Source organism: Harpia harpyja, chromosome 4 (assembly GCF_026419915.1).
Source record: "Harpia harpyja isolate bHarHar1 chromosome 4, bHarHar1 primary haplotype, whole genome shotgun sequence".
Classification (NCBI taxonomy): domain Eukaryota; kingdom Metazoa; phylum Chordata; class Aves; order Accipitriformes; family Accipitridae; genus Harpia; species Harpia harpyja.
This window is the reverse complement of record NC_068943.1, coordinates 73,924,665-73,945,695: the sequence shown is the minus strand read 5'-3', so window position 1 is coordinate 73,945,695 and position 21,031 is coordinate 73,924,665. Positions and strand designations below refer to the sequence as shown.

At 36.6% G+C, this 21,031-nt stretch overlaps 1 protein-coding gene across 1 annotated transcript in view; it reads left to right on the top strand.

Annotated features, from left to right (window-relative positions):
- ADGB (androglobin) overlaps window positions 1-21,031 on the top strand; it is a 122,134-nt gene that overhangs the window by 3,933 nt on the left and 97,170 nt on the right. Inside the window, exons 2-5 of the mRNA XM_052784793.1 lie at window positions 12,920-12,941; window positions 14,688-14,801; window positions 17,734-17,826; window positions 20,103-20,174. Coding sequence (XP_052640753.1) covers window positions 12,920-12,941; window positions 14,688-14,801; window positions 17,734-17,826; window positions 20,103-20,174 — 301 coding nt within the window. The remainder of the gene's footprint in view (window positions 1-12,919; window positions 12,942-14,687; window positions 14,802-17,733; window positions 17,827-20,102; window positions 20,175-21,031) is intronic.

Below are 21,031 nucleotides of genomic sequence, written 5' to 3'. Positions count from 1 at the left end.
TCAGTAAAAAATTTTTGAGCACCTCCCCCAATATACATTTATTTCTTTATAAATTATATACATGCACTACTGAAGTTCTAATATTTTTTAGCTTGTGCGCACACCCCACTTTGGAGACCACTGCTATAAGCTACAGAGTTTCTATGGAGAGAACAAGCAACTAGGCAGTTTCAAGTTTTGAACGACAGTCTGCTAAAGTCTCCAGGGAGCTTTTTATTTGGATCAGGCTTATGGTCAAAACATAGAACTGCAGATGGTGATTTATGCAAAAAGGAGGCTGTGTTTCATTTTCCAATTTTCAACATTGCTTCTAGAGTGCTTTCCCCTTTGCCATAGGATTTGTGATGTTAGAATGATGGCAATGCAGTTGACAGCAGATAGATTGACATGTTATTTCTTTATCTGGAAATGGAAAGATGCTGTATAGTAAGGAATACCTGTATTACAGTTAAGATATTCTGTGCTTGCAGGTCCATGAGAAGAAGATGCAAATGTTATTCAGGTACTAGAAAGTACAATTCTAGCCCCAAATGCAGAGAATGTTCAATTTTCTGACTTAAGGCTAGATTTGTATCATTGTTGTCAAGAAAAATCAGAAGAGTACTGAGCTGATTCCGCAGGAGTCTGGGACAAAATGATTAATGCTGATGCTTTTAATATTTATAACTGTTGAGAAAAACTGCCAAAGACAGTGATAAAACAACTATACACTGTAACCCTGTGACTTAGTCCTCATTTTGGTTCGTAATCCCCGTGTTGGACAGATTGTTCTATGTTTCCTCAGGTAATGATTTTCTCCTAATAGTAGGCAAGTGTTAGTAATGATTGTAAATGTTTTATCAAAGGCAGTTTACCAAGTCTTTTTTTAGTGGGTTGTGGAGATTAGAAGTAAATCTTACACACGCACTGTAAGATTGGAGCTGTGTTCATTGGAGATATGACAATTACTTATCAGATACTTCCTTGACATCTGTTTATGTTCATTCTGTTACCCAGCTTGTTCAGTGCGTTTGTGAGACAGAGACAACTTGTAGTGTACAAATTTTGTGTAAATCTATGAGAACTTAAGTAATGTTACTATCCCTCTAACTGAAAGAGGAATGGATGTTTGCAGGCTGCCTGAGAAAACGTTGCCTTCTAAGTTTAGTATTCTGTGGTAATTGCAAGGTAGGTTTTCCCAGAGGATCTCTGTTTTATTTTTGAACACAACTTTAGACAAAGTTGCAGGGATAAAAATGTCAACAATATTTTGTCTTTTGTCTAATATTGTCTTTCTGATAGTAAATGCTACTTGTTTTTATATGTCTCTAATGATTGAAATACTGGATAGAAATATCAGTAGTATAAAAAAGAAAAAAGGCTAATAGTTTTTAGAAATAATTTAAAAAAAAAAATCCTGAGACCTGTCAGTGCTTACCACAAAGAATTACAGTGTTATGATTTCAATTCTTGTGGATAACGTTAATGCAGAAGCCCTCTGACAGTAATGTGTGCAAACATCTGGCAATATATTATGATCAACTTAAAATTACTTTGCTTGATTTCTAGTGAGATCAGGCTTCTTTTTCCCCTGTAAATGCTTACAACAGTCAGCACAGTACATCTGCACTGTGGAAAATCATCAGGGATTATTGGTGGATATATTGCAATGCTGGAGTGGGACCTCAGGAGCATACGGAGAAGGCAGGAAAATTCTTTTGGATTTGCTAAGCCAGACTTCGCATGGGTCTCTGCAGGATGCTCCACTGGGTCTCTCTTCATTACTGCTTTCTAATTAGGTAGCAATTCCCTTCAGGAGCTAGGCAGTTGCTGGAGATGACAGGCTGAAGAGCGCAAAAGAACTGCTGTCCTTATAGCTTTTCTTAATTGCATCATTAGAGGCTACTGAGAATCTGATCTTTCCCAGGTTTCAATGGCTATAGTGAATAGGAATTGATGTCTTTGTCGGCGCTGAAAGAGATTCTGGCTAGTAAGAATGGATAATGAATTAAAATGCTTTTAAAATTAATTTGATGAAGCTCTATGCCATTGAGCACAATCTTCTGAATTACACTTGAGTCATCAGCATCTATCTGAAGTAGGGTTTGGGTTATCAGGGACAAAAGCAAGAAGTTATGGTCAGTGCCAAGAGAGGCAATTGATTTAGGGATAATTGTGGCACAGGCAGAGGTCACAGATGTCTAGAGGAAGGTCAGAGTGGTGCTGGAGTTCTTTTTGGGGAGAGCAGTAACTAAGAGCAATATTTACTGCTGATGGATCCTTAAGGACCTGCAGAGACATGCTGAAGCCTGGACTGGCTGGAAGAAATTATTTAAGTTTAGCTGTGTGCCCGATGGATTGCGATGAGTAGCAGGTTGCTGCACTGCTGTTGTACAGTGGGTTGATGCACCAAAGCCTAGTATTACCTGATGTTTGTTATTAAGATTAAAGGCTGGTACAATAAGAACAGAAAAAATAGTGTCATTACTAATTCATACTTGAATTCCCATATGCCTAGGGTAAGGATTCACCCAAGGCTTATGATTGAGGTTTTATCCACTGCCAGCATGTGTTCCTGAGGTTAAGTATTCTTAAGGTTTAGGCTACAGCAGTGGTTTAGAGAATATAGACTGAACAGATTAATTTTTTGATGTTTTGGGTAGGGCTTGCTAGATTGACTGAAGTTTGGGAATGGCAAGAACTAATGTCTTGTGAATAATGACATGGTGGTTGAACTTGAAGCTGCTTTTAGTGTTGTGCTGAAGCGCTTGTGTTGGTTAGTGCAAGTTTTAAAGGGCACTAAAAATTTACATGGGGTCATGGAACCAGGCTGTGGAAAAGAAGTCAATTGAAGATTATATAAATACATAGCAACCACATCTAGCTCAGGAAGTGCTTGAGCTAAAAATGATTGGAGACTATCAAAGTATTAGAGAAATATACTATATATGCCTTTATGCTCTTCTGTAGGCTTTCCATTGCATGTAATGTTTGAGACAAGATGTTGGGCTATAGCTCAGCCTTGCTCTGACTCAGTACTCCCATTCTTACATTTGTGGGTAGCAACATACATGTTATTGAGAGATGGGGTTGCTATATTATTGTAAAAGCTAGTTAGATTCATATGTAGATGCTTATGCATGTTTTTGACCTTGCATGAGCTTCAGTCAGAGATGAGTATGGCTTGGTGGTTCTGACTAAGTTCTGCTAGAGGCTTGAAACAGAGTTAAAATTTTGGGCAAAAGGCATTGAGGATGCTAGTCCTGATTTTTGCAATTTTTGGATTAGGCTTATCCATTTTATAGTTAACTCTGCCCCATTTATTTGAAACTGGGCTGTCTTTAAAAATACAGTTAGTTTCGAGGTTATGGTTATGAGAAACATAGCATTTGAGTTCAAAGCATGCTAGTGTCATGGTTTAACCCTCGTAGGCAGCTCAGTTTTACACAGCTACTGGCTCACTCCTCTCCAGCAGGATGGGGGAGAGAATCCGGGTACAAGTGCAAAAGCTCGTGGGTTGAGATAAAGACAGCTTAATAGATAAAGCAAAAGCTGTGCATGCAAGCAAAGCAAAGCAAGGAATTCATTCACTGCTTCCCATTGGCAGGCAGGTGTTCAGCCATCTCCAGGAAAGCAGGGCTCCATCACGCGTAATGGTTACTTGGGAAGACAAATGCCATCACTCTGAACATCCTCCCTTCCTTCTTCTTTCCCCAGCTTTTATTGCTGAGCGTGACGTCGTATGGTCTGGACTATCCCTTGGGTCAGTTGGGGTCAGCTGTCACAGCTGTGTCCCCTCTCAACTTCTTGTGCACACCCAGCCTACTTGCTGGTGGGATGGTGTGAGAAGCAGAAAAGGCCTTGACTCTGTATAAGCACTGCTTAGCAATAACTAAAATATCCCTGTATTACCAACACTGTTTTCAGCACAAATCCAAAACAGCCCCATACTACCTACTGTGAAGAAATTTAACTCAATCCTAGCCAAAACCAGTACAGCTAGTTACTGGACTTTCCAAGGGAAAGAAGATTTATGTGAAGAATTTTAAACCTTCACTGCATTCGTAATGTTCTTTGCAATTGTAACTGGTAATGTATTACAAGATATTATAGCCTTACTACAAAGCTGATTTTGGATAACTCAGGAGGCTCTTCTATCTCAAATATCTCAGTTCAAATCCTTCCTAACCATATGCATCACCAAAGCCAGTTAAAGCTTCACAAGAGTCTGGGACTGAGCTGTGGTGTATCTCGGCGGCAGCAGTTGTTCGTTTCCAGTTTGCAGCTACTGTCCTGATAATCCTGAGGAACAGGCATTTTGAGATCATGGTCTCATTTAGCAGGCTGTTAATTGCAATAACTCCAAAGATGAACAGAATTCTTTTGTTTTGAATGGCTGTCCAGAGCCTTTTGGAAGGGTTTGTTGGCTGTTTGCATTACCAATACGACAAGGCATTTCCTGTTCTCTCAAATAATTCAGAAGCAACATAAATCTGTATTGGCCCAGGATTCCAGGACATCCAGCTGCAGAATGGAAGGGAGAAGTGTCTATGTAGCTTAAAATGTCATCATCTGAAACGCTGAACAAATGGTACCATCATGCACGTGCATACTTTCCCCGGACATAGTAATGCTAATGGATAAATGTGTTACGAACTTAAGTTCAATTTGGGTGAAATTCTTTGGTTTATGATTGTTCTTCAGAAGTTATTTATTGCATCAATGTGCATCTGCAAACTCTTTTACTGTACTGTTGTACCAATACCTAAATTATAGCAAAAACTAGAGACATTCCTGGAGAGATTACATTGTCCTTCCTAAGCCTAAAATATCTGCCTTTCATGTATTGTCTTTTATTGTCTATTTGTTTTGTACATAACTCATATTTCCAAGGCCAGTATTTTTGTTAGTCTCAGAAATAAAGTTAAGCACACCTAGAATTTTTAGTGCTAGCATTTTCTGGCCAGAAAGATGAAGATCTTGCTTTCAGCACCTATGCTTCATTCATTGAAATGCTTCATTCATTGAAATGCTTCGGTGTATAAATGTAGTACAATTTTAATCTATATAGTCAATTTGTTAGTACTTTTTATTTTTCCTTTTCTTCTGCCTTTAACTTTTTTTAGTTTCATGCTTTGTGGTGAGACAATAGGTTCTTCCCCAAGTAAATATGATAAACATATTAAAATAGCATATAAGCCAACCAGTAAGTTGAATTTTTGATTAACTAGATTACATTTTAATTAGGAAATTATGTATTCAAATTAGTTTTCCTAGTTAATTCTAATTAAAACAATGAACCTCTGAGAGCTCAGCCTATCCTGATCTGTAGATTCCAAACTTCATAGACTCATGGGCATGAAAACATTAAGTAATATACCAGTGGCAATATCATGTTAAATGCTGTGCTCCCTACCGGTCTTAGTTTTATGTTTTTCTTCCTGTGGAACTCAAACCAATGTCAGAGGATCTTGCAGGCAAACACTCTCTATGAGCCATTGGTTGGAGACTGGGCAATCAGACTGTGCAATAGAAGTCTAGACTTCTATTACCAGGAACAGTGTAATAGAGAAAAGCAGCTTTCAGCAGAACAAAGCACTGCCAAAAGAAAAATAATAATAATTGTGCTTTGAAACTGGAGAGCATTCTTAAAATATCATGTTAGAGACTCTGTTTGCAATGGATTATTCACCTACTTAAGCAGAATGGTCTTTACCTTCTTCTGTGAGCTCTCTGTAACCACTGCTGAAGAAATGGGATTTCCTGGTTTTCTTATCAACACATGCTAAGCGTTTTGTAAATGACTTGACCTAAATCCACAGAAGTACTGAGGTGCTCTGCCATGCAGAGATTTTTAGTTCTTAGCTAGTTACCTAGGTGCCATACAGAAGGCACAAAAGGATTTTACAGAAGCCAACAAGGAAGAAATGCCAAAGAAAGGAGCAAAACACAAGCCATGTTCCTCAAAGATACTTGAGTGCCAAACTCTAGTGTGGAAATAGGTGCTACAATCTCCCCAACATTCTTATAGCTGAATCTAAGGCCAGCTCAATCTTTTTAGCAGGAAACACTGGGAGAAACAAACTGAGAAAAGTTACTGGTTCCATAATTTCTAAGGTGCTGTACAATTATATGGGGAAACATGACTTTAGATTCCCTCTTTGAATCAGGTACAGTAAAGAAGGATTTGGAAGGAGATCCTCAGCTTTCTGCCTTGGAGGACAACCAGAACAAGTGGATGCTCTGTGCCTGTGCTGGTAGTGGTTTTTCACACAGAGCTTGGTGGAATGGAACTAAGATCCCCCAAGTGGCATGTTCCTTTTCTTCTTTTTTTTGTCCTAAGTTTGACAGAGGTATGTGCTGCTTGAGATAGGCTGTTCCAGAAGCTATAGATCGTTATTCTCACCTGAGTCACATCTGATGTAAAAGAGTTCTGCTGGCTAATTATGTGCTGAGCAGTCAGGTGTTTCCTTTTATTGGTTTTAAATTTGCCGTGTTTTATGTTAGATGCATTATTTTTCTTGTGTTGTGAGAACAGATAAAGAATACACTTTTGTCTGTACTACTCAGTATTTTGTATGTTTATGCTTTCTTATGCCACCATGCTCTAAACTGTTGCCTGTCACTGAATTTCCAAAGTTATTTTTACAATGCTAGGGCAACTGAACCAAACATAGTATTTCATGTAAAGGACATAAAATTGATTATACTGAGTGGCGTCATACTAATTTCTTCTATTGGACATCTTGCTTCCAATGTGTCCTAGTGTTTTGTTTGCTTTCCTTGACTATACTTGAACAGAGATCTTAATTGATCTATCATAATGACAGACAGCTCCTGATCTTAAAGTGTTATCATTAACTGAGAACTATATAACCAGTAGTCATTTGCTGCTATTTGGAAGGACAGTGCATTGATCAAACAGAAGTTTGGTCTACAAATTGGATGTAGATGTTACCTGCACTCAAATCTGTGACTTGTTGAAAGACTGCAAGATGCAGCTGGGACCCCTTGGTGCCTATGGTAGTCTGTACTCTGTTCACTTGGCCTGTCACCTCCACCTTTTGAAACCAGGTAACCATAAAGGATTTGGGCCAGCTGACAACAATCCCTTGGCCACTGCTTTCCATCAATTTTTCTTTGAAATAATGTCCAGGAAACACCACTGTGTACAATCTGGGCAAGGGATTTGGCATGTAGCTTTTTTTATCCCTTTCTGTAACCTGGAAAGCAAACCAGGAAGGAACATCTCACTTCCCATTAATATGCAGGCAGATAAAAATAAGAAAACATGTGGACTTCTAGCTGGCAAGGCTAAATGTGAGGCTAGGTGACCATTCTCTCTTAGCAAATGTGCATGCATTTGAAACAGGCTCATTTTTGGCAAGTTACTGAAGTAACTATTAGTAATTTGTCTGACACCTACAAGGATGTCAGCTATGCTTAGAAATGAGAATATTACACTTGAAAGTAGTGATCCAAATTAGACTCCTTTAAAAATAATATGCCTATGTAGAATAATCAGTTGGTATTCATCTTTTCTTTCTATCATCACTTTAATTTTCTACAGTTTGATCTTGCTTCACATAGAAAACACTCTGTGCTTTTTGAGGAAGAAATCCTACCCCAGTACACAAAGTGAAATGACAACAAAACCTGTTGTCCTAGGCTTTGCAAGCAACTATCACTGCAACTTAGATGCTTTAGAGTTATTTGTTCTGCTCATCGTACCTGAACTGCATCCATGGCTTGAGTCTCTCCCCAAACCTTAGAGCTGTGAGCATTTAGACTAGTGTATTTTTCTCTGCAGAGAATCCTTTAAGTTTCGGCTCCAGCATCCAACATAAAAATAATGGTAAGTTACAACACATACATATTGTGGTTTTATTTGGTAGTTGCTGCTGACTATACTACTAATAAAGAGAAGACTGTATTGCCTTAGCTGCTTATTAGATCGTCTGATCATGACTCATTCTGTTCATTCCTCTTCTGAAGAATGGCACTAGGTATGAAGAAAAAGAGGAAATCATTTTGCCACAGAGTTATTGATACTTGGTCAAATGTTCTCATATCCTTTCCAGATTCTTATGAACTTGAGTGTTGCCATGGTTTCTGCTGTGGGTTTCTAAGATATTTAGATGCTACTTTAAAAAAAAAAAAAATCAGTGATTAGAGGTTAAGAGAACTTTCTGCCATAAATAAGGTCTTCAAAGGGGCCTTTTGTCTTTGAGTTCTGAAGAGCTTAAGGAAAAAATTAAGTAGTTTCCCCACAGGGTGCACTTGGAGGAGAATTTGAGCCATCTGTTTGTTCTCTGCCCTCTTTTTCCTAATATAAAAGCCTTTACTGGGGCCAGAAATTGTTTCTTCTGACTGCTCGAACAATCCAAGGGAAGGGACATTGAGAATTGAGAAGAGAATTGAAAGAGAATTGTTTACTGCTTCCTGGTAAGTGGAAAAAGCCCAAAATTCTCATCTCCCTGTAACACAACATTGGTATCCAATGGGGAACATGAGATGTGAGATTCCTCACTTCCATCTCTTCCTTCAGATTGCTCTTACTTCTGTACATATAGAGGAGTTCAAAGCATTCAGAGGAGTTGAAGGAGGAAAGAAGGATAAAAGTTTCAGCTCCGAGCCTTGTTCACTGACATGCCAGATAGTAGTTACCTAAATATCATGTCCTGTTACTGAATCATTTCCGTTAGTTATTGGCCATCCCAAGAACTGTAGTCAGTGTGACATCAGATGTATGTTAATAGTGTATTTTCTGGCGTTTGAATGAAACTAAGCTTTACAGTGTAATGGTTGCAAACATTTCATGGAAAGAATAGATAGTATTTAATGAAAGATAAAAGATTGGCAACAGTCTCCAGGGAATAAGGTGAAAATGATGAGCATCAAATAGATTTTGTCTTCTGTTGGGATATTGTTATGATCAAATTCACAGATTATCTTTTAATCTTTAAAACATGCTAAGGGGAACGTTCATGACCATTTAAAACACCTACAGGGAGCACTAAGATGGGATGAAGTGATGGCCTGTTGGCAGTTATTTAGCAACAAATGCCCTGCTGTGGAGATAAACAAATTCTTAATGGAGTGAATCAAATGAAGACCAAACTCTCAACCATTGCATCTACAGAAAGGCTAGCATATAAATACCAAATCATACCATACCACCTAAATGTATCATACTGCAAATAAAATGGCTGGTTTGTTTAAACAGTTGCTGTTACAGATGCCAATGCTCAGTCTAATGATTCTCCAAAATGTGCTTTAAGCAAACACGTATTTTACTCCACAGTTGAAGTTAGCTAAGAACAGATGCGTAGACAGTAACTGTAGCTCAGCTGCTGAGTAGCAATTCATTAAATCAATCAAAACTTAGCTTTCAATTTTGCATCTCAGTCCTCAGGCAGAGATCCCAATACTCTGTGCTAAGTCCATGAAAACCTCTGTATTGATTTCTTAGGGTGATAATATAAAGCAGATCTTAAACTTTGAAACTTAAATAGATTCAATAGAAATAAACAAATGGAACCTTAATGGAAACAGAAAAAAGGATGTAGCTGCAAAAAATATCATCTTTGCAACCTGTGTCATAAGGAATGACAAGGATCGCAGAAAGAATAAATAAGACTGGATATATCCATATGTAAATAACTAACCAGAAACCCTGAAGAAGTCATTGATGTGATGGAATCCCTGGGGTTTTTTTTCCTAACTTCCAAAGTACAGACATGGAGACAGAAAAAGCTGAAGCACTTTTATCTGTCAAGGCTGCAACCGGATTTCTACATAAAGCCCCAGAGTCATTGTGGAAGCAGTGCTGGCATTATTATCGAACTATTAAACAATTTTATCTGTTTAAAATACGCCCAATTAAAATTACTGTGAGAAGATGTCTCATTTCTATCCTCAGATCTGCTCATCTAAGCAAAAGTGAAAAACTAATTATTTTTCCTTCCTTTTCAGGGGTTTTGTTTTGTTTTATTGTTAAGGAAAGTGACAGCACCAAATTGTAAGCAAGATTAAAGGTGCATCTAACTTTTGTGAGGGAGGGTTAGGAAAGAGGGTATTTAATCTTTATGTGGAGGAAAGAATGAAATAGGAAGAATGATGTCTTCCTGAATTCTAAAAAACCTGCATAGTGTCACAAAATTATTACTGTCTGGTGTCCCAGAATGATGTGAGTACTGGGAAAGGAAGGTGGAGTAGCCATGCTGTTCTGAAACTAAATACCAAAACTTGTGTAATTCTCTTGAGAAGACTCCCTTCAATGTTGCTGGGTTCCCTCTGTGAGGAATGGTCATATATAGTTTACAGGTAGATTTATCTACTTTAAGAAGAAAATATTTGCTCCCTAGACTCCATTGAGCATGTTGACAAGGTCTTGCTTACAGAGTGAGCGAGCAGCTGAAGTGTATATGTCTACAGACTAAATGACTATATTTAACTTGAGAGAGCACACTTCCCGTACCTTGCGGGCCTGTTTCCTGTCTCTCTATTAAATCTGAAGTCTCTGAAAAACTTAGGTTGCAATCTGTGTGCATTTTTGTTTCCTGTCGTGTTTGTCTATCCTGCTGTTCCCTATTTCCCCTGTTGGCACTATATCAATTATACCACTATTCTTGGAGAAGCTGCTTAGAGGGTCAGAGGTGAATTAGTGCCAACTTCATAGCGTTTCCCTCATTTGGCAATTTATTCTTCCTTTTTCTCCTTTAGGGTTTAGCACAGGATTAAAAACAAGTCTGCCAGTAAGTTGGTATTTAAAATACTGTTGCACAATGAAGCATCCAGCTTGAGCATAAAATACCAGTAATGGTTTGCATTGTCCTTGTGTCAGTTAGTTTGTTTCAAAGAATTCTCAATAAATTATGTTATTCAATTCTTGCAATAAAGGAACTTCCTAGTAACCTTACTCAAACACAGTATTTTAATAAATTCAGCTGTCTTTTTTTCACTTATTTATATTTGGAGTCCAATTAAATGGCAGTTCTTTATGAATTTTTCCAAAATCTTATTGAATCATCCTTTTTGAGGGGCAGGAGCACTGGGCTTCCCCAACTTAGTTTAGGCATCTCAGTCACAGACAGCACTGTTTCCATGTCTTCCACATTGTTAGTGTTGAGGGTATGCTATTATGTCAAAGTGTATTGGAAAGTGATTCTCTGACTTAGTGTGATCGTCAGCTAGGCAAGTCTTTCCATATCTCATTGTTGTTTTTTAAAAATATGCTTCTTTATTATTCCGTTATTGTCCCAAAGCATTCAGAAATCTTACAGCAATTATTGCAATTATTATTTAATTTTCTTTGGGAATGGCTTCAGAACATCTTTATCATTATTTTTATTATTATTGTTATTATCTTTATTATTTAGTGAAACTTCCATGCTTCTCTATAAATATTTAAAAGAGCAAATGCAGACTTAGGGGGAGGAAAAAAGATACAAAAATTAGAATTAGTCCTTGAATATTTAAAATTGCTACATACATCATTCATATTTCATCTGAAATAGGAAAAAAGTAGAAAAAGTAAGAATTTTAACTTGACATTTTTTGCTTATAAGTATATGTAAGAAGCTGCCAGGAGTTGTATTTAAATCAATGTTGAAAGGGGCAAAGTTTCAAAATATCAGAAGTGTTGAATCTGTTGGTACAGCTAGCATTCTGGTTTTCATTGTTCTTAATGCATGCAGCTAACGCAGATACAGCACATTCTTTGAAACAACTGGAACTGATAGAGACATTCCTAGTAATCCAAAGAAACTGATAAACACTGCAGGGTTTTCAATTGCTTGTTAAGTATTATTGAATATAGAACAAAGCATCATTTGAGTCTTCAAGAAAATGCTGGAGAAAAAATGATAACATTAATGAAAGATCAAACATAATAGAGAGAGGCTGGAGGCCATTTACAGATGACTGAGATGAGAAAAATGGAAAAGCAAAGCAAGGTATCACTCCACAGAATACATCTTCCTTCCAGTTAGAATGGTAGAAGCTATATTTTTTATTTGGACAGCAAAAGGCACAGGTGGTATTGAATTTTTACAAGCTGTCTTCAAATAAAAGTTACTGGTAGTGTGGATGAATGTAGTTATTGTCTAGACAGTGAGAAATCTTTATTTTTACCTATGTCTTTGTCCTTATTGCTAACAACAAAGTATTATGGAATCACAGAAAAATGTTGATTGAAAGGTGCCTCTGGAAGCCATCTAGTCTAATTCCCTACTCAAAGCAGGGCCACCCTAGATCAGGTTGCTGAGGTCTTTGTCCATTTGAGTTTAAAGTATCTCCAAGCACTGTAGTTCCCCAGATCCTCCTTCTTACCGTTTCTTAAGATGGGTGTGATGTTTGCCTTTTTCCAGTCATCAGAAACTTTGCCTGATTGCCACGCTCTTTTGAATATGATTGACAGGAGCCTTGGAGTGACTCCAGTCAGCTCCCTCAGTACCTTTGCTCACATCCCAACTAGTCCCATGGAGCCGTCTGTGTCCAGTTAGCTTAAGTGTCTCCTAACTGCCTTCCTCTACTGTAGATAATGCTTCGCTACCACAGACTCTGTTAGTAGACTCATGGACTGGGAGGCCTGAGAGCCAAGTTTGCCAACAAAATCCAGGACACAAAAAGGCATTGAGTATCTTGGCCTTTCCTATGTCCTTTGTCACTAGGTTCCCTGCCCCATTAAGCAGTGGACATGCACTTCTCTTACTTAGTCTTCCTTTTGCTGCCAGTGTACTTGTAGAAGCTTTTTTCCTTACCCTTATTGTCCTTTGATTATTTTGACTCCAGCTGAGCTTTTGTTTTTGTAATTTCATTGCTCAAGTGTAGAGTCTCTGTTCCCTCAAGTGACTTGCCCCTGCTTCCACCTTCTGGGAGATAGGGCTTAATAATGTTTTCAGGTGTCACTTGGTACATGCCATTTTCCCCTAGCCAGACTACCCATTTATGTAGTCTGTGTTTGTCTTCAGAATGTAGTCATAATTAATGTTGCACCTATAGAGGAACAATGAATTAATATTGTGTACAACAACTAAAAAAGAGCATTTGTGAATTATGACACTGTGACCATTTTATCTGAAATGTCAAATGCTTTGTGCAATCTGAGTGATGCTGTAAATCATAATCAGGGCTCATTTTTTTCTGTGGATTCACCAATATCTTAAGAGAAAGCTATAATTCTGAAATCTAAAATGTGAATGTGGTTTTATATGATATCACTGATAATTTGTATATCAGTATAAATATCCACGTGAAATGATATGGCCAGGAGTTAAAAAAACCTGTTCTCAAATATTAAAAAAATGGAAGCTTTCCCTTTCAAATCTCCTAAAGATAGCAGTTGCTAAAGAAATTAAGCTTTCATTTTTAAAAAATATATTTCTTGGCACCAGTTTGTAAAAATAGCTCGCTAGCTGTAGCCCAAAACACTGTTACCTTCCCAATCTCCTGGACATATTTGTAGGAATTCTGAAGTTTCGCATAAAAAAAAAAAGTAAAATAATAATAATAAAAAAAATTTTAAAAAGTGTGTGATTTAAGGAAAGAAAAGAGAAAATTACAGTATTGTTAGCTTTTTATAGCTGATGTACATAATGTAATAGAAGTATCATGTAAGTATATTGTTAAGGCTCCAGTAGTAAAAAATTCTCTGTCTAATACTGTATTTCTGCTGTAGGACACTGCTGAGTTTCAAAGAGGAAATTCTGGCCTTAGCCCTTCTTTCCAACTAGTTGAAGTTCATATGTTTTTTCTGCAAAAAGATTAATTTAAACCCTTTTGCTCAGGTTTTGATGCCTGGTTGCTTCTCAGGTCCCTGCAGCTTCTTCCCTTTGTTCTTTTGAGTAGACAACATCTACAGTTTATTGCCAGTGGGTTTGGGAGAATATAATTAAGATATGACCTGCACATATTTTGTCTGCTTCCAGGTTTGGTAGTTAAGGAGGAAGGAGCTGCTGTGTTCTCATTCTAGCTAATTCAGTTTTTTAGCCCTTTGTACGCACTGGAAAAATGATGTGCACAGGTACTACTAGTTCTGGTTGGTAGCTATGAACATGTTGTGTATTAGTCTTGTGAAAATCCCTGCAGTCTCAGCAAACTTTTTACCAGAGTTGTGAATCCCAAGAAGAGGGTAATGAAAGTGCTGGTAGCAAAAGAGGCCCTGAGAATGAAACTAACTGGAGACAGAACTGGCTGGTCTAGCAGCTCACAGGTGCCTAGAAGTGGGAGTCCTTTTCCCCAATATGTCTTTTATCCATGGCAAGCTCCTTTTGGTTGGTTAAAGAAAATAAGTCAGGAAAAAAAAAAAAAGAAGAGACTTGAATTGGGTTGTGAATGCTAGGACTGGCACAGGAGACAAAGGAAAGGGGAAAGGGGAAAAGGAAGAAGGATGAAACTGCTCTCGGATTCTGCTTTTGTGCTTCAGCTGTCCCATTTACTTCAGCAGGATTCCTCATATAAATGCATTTAAATATTTTGTTGGTTTATACCTAGTAACGTCATCTAGCACTTCTATAGGCTTGCTTATCTTAGTGCCAGAAAGTTATTGTAGTTACTAACACTAAAATTTTCATTACAGTATTCTTACAAAAAGAATATTTTATGAGATAAAAATCTTCCTACTACCCTTGCCTGTTCATTTTTATTCATGCATCTGTTTGTTTCCCAGGGCAACTATGTCTTCCCATGTAGGTGCTTCCAACGAGAAGTGGAGATTTCCTATTTGGCCAGAATGGAATGAAGCAGATATCAATGCAGAAAAATGGGATACTGGAAAAGTTGGAAAAGAGAAAGAAAAAACTGGAAAAAGTCCCATTTCAGTAAGTTGTGTGACACATATATATTATTTCCACTTCATTTTTTATACCTGTATTTAATAGACTATTTGTCACAACTTGAAAATAATTTGTTGCTGAGAAATATATTAATTTTCAATTATATCTTTTCAATAAGTTTAAATAGTTCCCTCCTAAACTAAAATAATAAACTAAAAGTATTGTGCATGGTTTATTTGTTGCTTCTTAAATGAACTGTTAACATATGTGTGTGCATTAATGTGTGCATATTAGTGGTTTAAAAAACCCGAAAATCTATTTCATAACATAATTAAAACCGGGGATGTGGGAACAACTGAACTGTTGTAGTATGTCAGAGCAATCCTTTCTCTGGGCACTGCAGTTTCTGGGGCCTCAAAAGGTTAAATGCACCCATCTTTATTATGGGAAAAGTGGATGTTGAAGTCTTTTCTTTTGCACACCTCAGTTTCTGGACATGTGAAACACTATCTGCAGTTGTAGTGTGCAGAGAATGGTTTGAGGAGATAACATTATTTTGCAGAAAGTAAGCACGTACCAGATGCAGAAAAAATTCCTCAGTCTTTCCAACTTTGGAATGACTTTTAAGTCTCATCTGGATTTTTACTCCTTCAAACTGTTTATCAATACAGAATGTACATGCATTTTATGTAGAGTAGTAGTAAAATTATTTCTTAAAGAGTTTCTTAAACTTAGCATTTTTAAGTGATATTTAAAATCCATTTAATATCATGCTTAATAATCTATTTTAAATGCAGATTTTGCATTGTTCATATGTTTTTTCTGTATGTTTTCTTCTGTGCTATGTACATGTTGCATATGTGTAGATTTTTTTTTTCCTTATCCCAAGCTTAAATATATTGTACCCCTATGGGGCCAAAGAACTCCTTTGAGAGAAGGTATAGGTTCTATACTGAGTGCTGCCATTAACTTGACAGGTAAATAATTTTCCTTTGTGTCTTTCTTCTGTTCCATTACCACATTTGGTGTCTTTGGGCTGTACTCTAAAGATTTATCTAGCACTAATCTGTTAGGTCTGCCAGACATTATTATAATAGATAAAATTTAAAAATAATTGTAACTGTAAATCTTTCTTCTTTTTTAGCATAAGAGGCATTCTGAGGTGTTTACTAGACCATTCAGTTCTTCAGCCACAAGCTATATAAAATGTTGCTCTTTTTACATGTTTAAAGCAGTTGTTAAATATGTTGGTCACAGCAGACAAATTTATGGATCTAAAGAATTTTCTAATGTGGCCTCTTTTGATCCAAACAGCTAGCCAGAATTCAACATCATATAGGGTATTTCAGTTAGAAACAGAGTTAGTGATGGCATCCAATACCTTTGAGTACACTTAGAACATGAATATAAACAATCCTATTTTCTTATGCAGGAAAAGGAATCAGTTGGAAGTGATCTCTTTCCTTGTAATACTAAAGCTCTTTTACCAAACACCCCTACACAATAGCCTCTCTTAGGACAGTGCAGTGTGCTGCTGAGATTGTGCATTTGACCTTGTCTGTCTTGTGCCCGTTTCTTGCCTGTCTTGCCTGTAGAACTTGTGGTTGAGGCTCCTGTCCTTAGAATATGAACTCCTGAGACCTGGCAGTTGTCTTTTATAGCCACCTTAAATAAAAGATAAGTTAAACCTGATTTTGTCAGCCAAGTTTAGCTGAACTACAATATCCTTCTTCAAAGTATTTTTGCACTTGTAAACTAAAGAAAGGTTTGTGTCTGTTTTTTTACTGTTTCTTTGCATAGTGTTATGTCATTCTTACCTGCCTCCTTTTGCTGGTTTATCTAGTGTTTAAGTGCTAAACTTTCCTGTTAGGCCATGTAGTCAGGGTTGGATTTCTCTGAAAGCAGAATATAAACTCTGTTAATACAGTTCCGTATGGTCCAGGCTACAAGGCTTCCTTTCAGCTTTCAGAAAAACAAGTATTCCTAAAAGGTTCTCCCCCCACCCACTTATCTTTTTTCCTTCAGGTTTTTGAAATAGTTTGTTGCAGATTGATATGTTGAAGGAACTTACACAATTAAACAATTGTGTTTGGGTTTGGTTTTTATACTTTTGTAATGTGTTTTCTTTTGCCTTCATTTAATCATAAGTACTCAAAGGATTGTAGTTTTTCTTTCCCAGAAACTCTTTATCTTGTTTGGTCTAGAGAAGATAAACAGAATAGACGGTGGACTGTGAAACACACAAAAATGTATAATATGCCTAAAAGCTATTTAAAATTCCAGGCACAAATAAAAGGCATGTAACCAACTAGTTTCTCAGTCAGCACAAGCAGTATCAGAGACATCTCCTCATCCTATGTTTTGCTATTAAGTAAACAGATATCATATATCCTGATGCCTTCTGTTCACACGGAGGATAAGTAGCACTTTGGAAATGAAAGTCTGAAAATTATATGAGGCTCTTTTTTTAATGGGCTAATTCATGATGCTGTATAATTATAGTTCTCTTTGGTTTCTATAGCAGTTTTAAATGCATGGAATCTGCTTTATTTGTGTCTAAATATTGCTTTAGATATTTACTTTCAGTCTTCAATTTTAAAAGCTTTAGAAATAAGTGAGTTAGAAAAAGTACTTAGAAACAACTTAGTAGAAGAGTGCCTGACTTAAGAGCTTAAACAGCTTTTTGGGAGGTTTTTCTGAAAGGTGGAAAAGGAAAAAAACGTTTCACATAGACCTATTTAGACAGTGCAGACCACAGAGACTTCTCAGAAGAATATAAGCAGCTTTTGTGCTGAATCTTCATTTTGAGCTTTCCACTCTTTAAGTTCAGTTATAGATACTATTAGTTCCTTTTTATGCTATTTTTCCCCTTAAGTGAATTACCATGTGAACAATATATTATTTTAAATCTTGTGGAAGATACAATACTGTAATTAATAAAAAATGTTCCATTTTTGTTCATGCATATTTTATGTAGCATGTCTTTGAGGATCCTGAAGGGAAAATAGAGTTGCCAGCATCCTTAAAAGTGCATTCATGGAAACGTCCACATGAGTTTTTAACAAATAAGGTAAGAAAAAAGCAAGGTCATAATGCAAAAATGCTGCTCACCTAGCTATGTCACAAGTAGAGGAAAATTAGTAGAGGAAATTAGTTCAACAGATAAAACCCACTTGACCATGCATAGTCATCCTGTCCAGGAGATCATTGTACACCGAGGAGTCAGCAATCCATGTAACAGTTAACCTGTGCTGCATGCAGAGCTTGGCCTTGAGGCCTGCGTGGTTCTGTACGTAATCCCTAGCTGCTGGATAAACTCAGGCAGCTCCCACTTGTCACTGGCAATTACACCACCTGCATCGCCTTGCCTTTATCTAACCAGCAGCAAGTCCTTCTGTGAACATCCTTTCTGTTTTACAGTAGAAGTGATGAAGAGAGTTGTTTTCTTGTAAGAAAATCCTGTAATAGCTCAAATCCTATCATAGCTCAATAACATCAAAATGACGTAACCCTTTCTACGGGTGGGGTCTGCACAGAATGCTGTGCGTGGATCAGAAGCCTGTTTGATGCTGCACAACTTGGGTTTTCCAGTGCCTAAAAGGACATAAGGTTATCTCTACTAATCCCTTTCTTTATAGTTAGCTCTAATAATAGCATTTTAAATGATACGCTACGGAGTCTGAGTGCCTTTCTTACTGGCATCACCATGGACCAGCACCTCCTGGTACAAAACATCATGGTAGTGTATCGTCCCAAGTCTGCTCTGCTTTTTAACTCCACATTCATTTAGAAGACAGCTGGACAGAGAGATGCCTTTCTGTTTTTCTTTGTGTGCTTGTTTTCTCACTTAAAAATCAGTGTCATGGCAAAACAAGTTCTGTTTGTTCCAACTAAGGCTTCCCTTGAGCAAGTATCTGAAGTAAATACATCTGAAACTGTGAATTAGCTTTACCAGAAATATAGTACTTTTTCTCACTTCAACTATTGTACTTCTCCAGTCTGCATACAGAATGTGTCCACGTCTTTGACAGTACTTGTCTGGAAGGTAACCATAACATTTTAAAATTATGCAAATCTCTTATTCAGTTTATTTTTAAAATTAATTGCAAAGAAAATAAACAGCCTACCATTTTGAAGGTTAGTGTTCTCCAGTGCTGTTGCTAATCTAAGTTTTGAAGCATTTTTACTTCAGATGAAATGCTGAAATTTTAAAACACTTTGACCAGCCTTCCAACCTTTTCAGGCTTGTCAGTTTTCCTTTTGTCAGCTTGTCAGTTCCATTTTTTATTAACTAGACACTAAACAGGTCCAAGTTTAATTTTTTAATGGAAAAAGGAGAGGGGGAGGTCAGGGGAGGAACTGACAAGACCAAAAGATTGGATGAGAAACGCTGCCAAAATGCATAAACTGAGTAGAGGTATCTGAAAGATAAGGGCAAGAGAACTGGCAGCCCAGAAAGCCATGGAAACATGTATCTGTATTAAAATAGCTTTTAAAATCTATCTTTACAGCACTATGAAGAAAGCATTTGCTTTCTTTAAGACCTGATTAAAACTTTGATGCTTTGATGTATTTTGAATCAAGAAGCTGTGATCGCTAGAAATATTATAAGTTGTTAAAAATTAATGTAAATGTCAAGTGATGAAAGGCTATTAAGATTATATATGTTGCTACCTAATCTATTAGTAACTATAAAAGAAAGCGTAAACAAGCCTATTTAGTGTGGTAAGCAAAGAATCAAGCAGTGGTCACCAATACGTGATGAGAGGCACAGATATATTTAGTTCAATAAACTGCAATCTTAGTATGTTACTTCTAAACTGCTTACAAAAAGAAAATGGACTGTATAAACAAGTAATAGTCAAATAGTCATCAAAACTACGTAATACAGTCAAAGGTTTGATGAAGGCAGTGTTCATACTGACAATATCACTATCTAACTGGCCATGAAGAAACAAATCCCTTTGACTCTTGGTGGGGGGCCAAGGGAATCTCAAAGTATGAGACAGTGTTATGATTGTGATTTAAATGCAGAACTGCAAATATTATGAATAAATTGAGCGAATCTCAATTTACTTATGTAATTATTTCATCTGATACTCTTTAAATCTTCTGGCAAAAATAATGTTTTTTTAAAATTCTGAACATCTACATTTTAAGACATTTTTATTAAGAAATACCAAAGCAGCTACAAGATTTGCAAACTGGTGGCCTTCAGTTTGCAAATGTCTAATGCATGTTTGCCAAATGTCTAACATTTTTATGTCACTACTGTTAAACATTAGTGTTCATTTAATTTTTTCCAGATAATTTAGCTATGGACTTAACTAATTTACTTTCCTCTAGATTCCTGTGGTTGTCAAAAATGAAACCTCATTTGACCTTGTTTCAGCAAATGAGCATATATTTTGTAGTGAGGTAGGTAGAAATACATTAATGTCCTGTTTTAAAAATATTTTCTTTCATTCTTTTTAACTCTTTTTAACTTTCTGGATTTCACTCCAAATTTCTACCATGAAGAAATAAGTTGTGACAATTTTTTTTAAGTGAAAAAAGAATTATAGGAATAAAATGGCAAGCAATCATCTAGATTTGTATAACTAGTGTTTACCTTTTTTAGAATTTGAAAAATTAAATCAATGATGGTAAAAGATTTTCCAAACACGTTTTCTTTTTTTAAAAAAAAACAACGTAGTCTATGAACTACAAAGATTATTACTGGATAATATTATCTAAAGCTAAGACCAAATAAAAGCTGTACTAGAAAGGATTTTTATTTTTTGTTCAAGCTTTTCTGAAGTCATGTTCTTAGTGTGCCTGCATGTATGTGCAAATGTCTGTCACCCAGCCAGTCTTTTCCTTCTCTCCAGAGTTGAATAAATATTTACTGGATTTCGACAGATCAGGGGAAAATATAAAGCAGATAGAAGCAAGGCATCTGAGTGCCTTACTAAATACAATATTCATAATTTCTATTTCATTCAATGCTTCAATGCAAATTCAAAATTCAGCACCAGAGAAACTGTATGGGAGGAAGCCACCAGAAAACAGATGATGTAAATTTTGCTCTCCATAGAACCACTAATTAATTTTAGGGCAGTTTCTTGTAGTGAAAGCTCATTCTCATTCTTGTTTATATAAATCACTGTAACAGTCTGGTAATACTTGTGAAACTATAGCACACATCAGAAATCTGCATGTTAGAAAAACACATGCACTAAAGCATGATTAGTTAAAGCTTCTATTTTAAAAATTATTAAATACTTTTAATGATT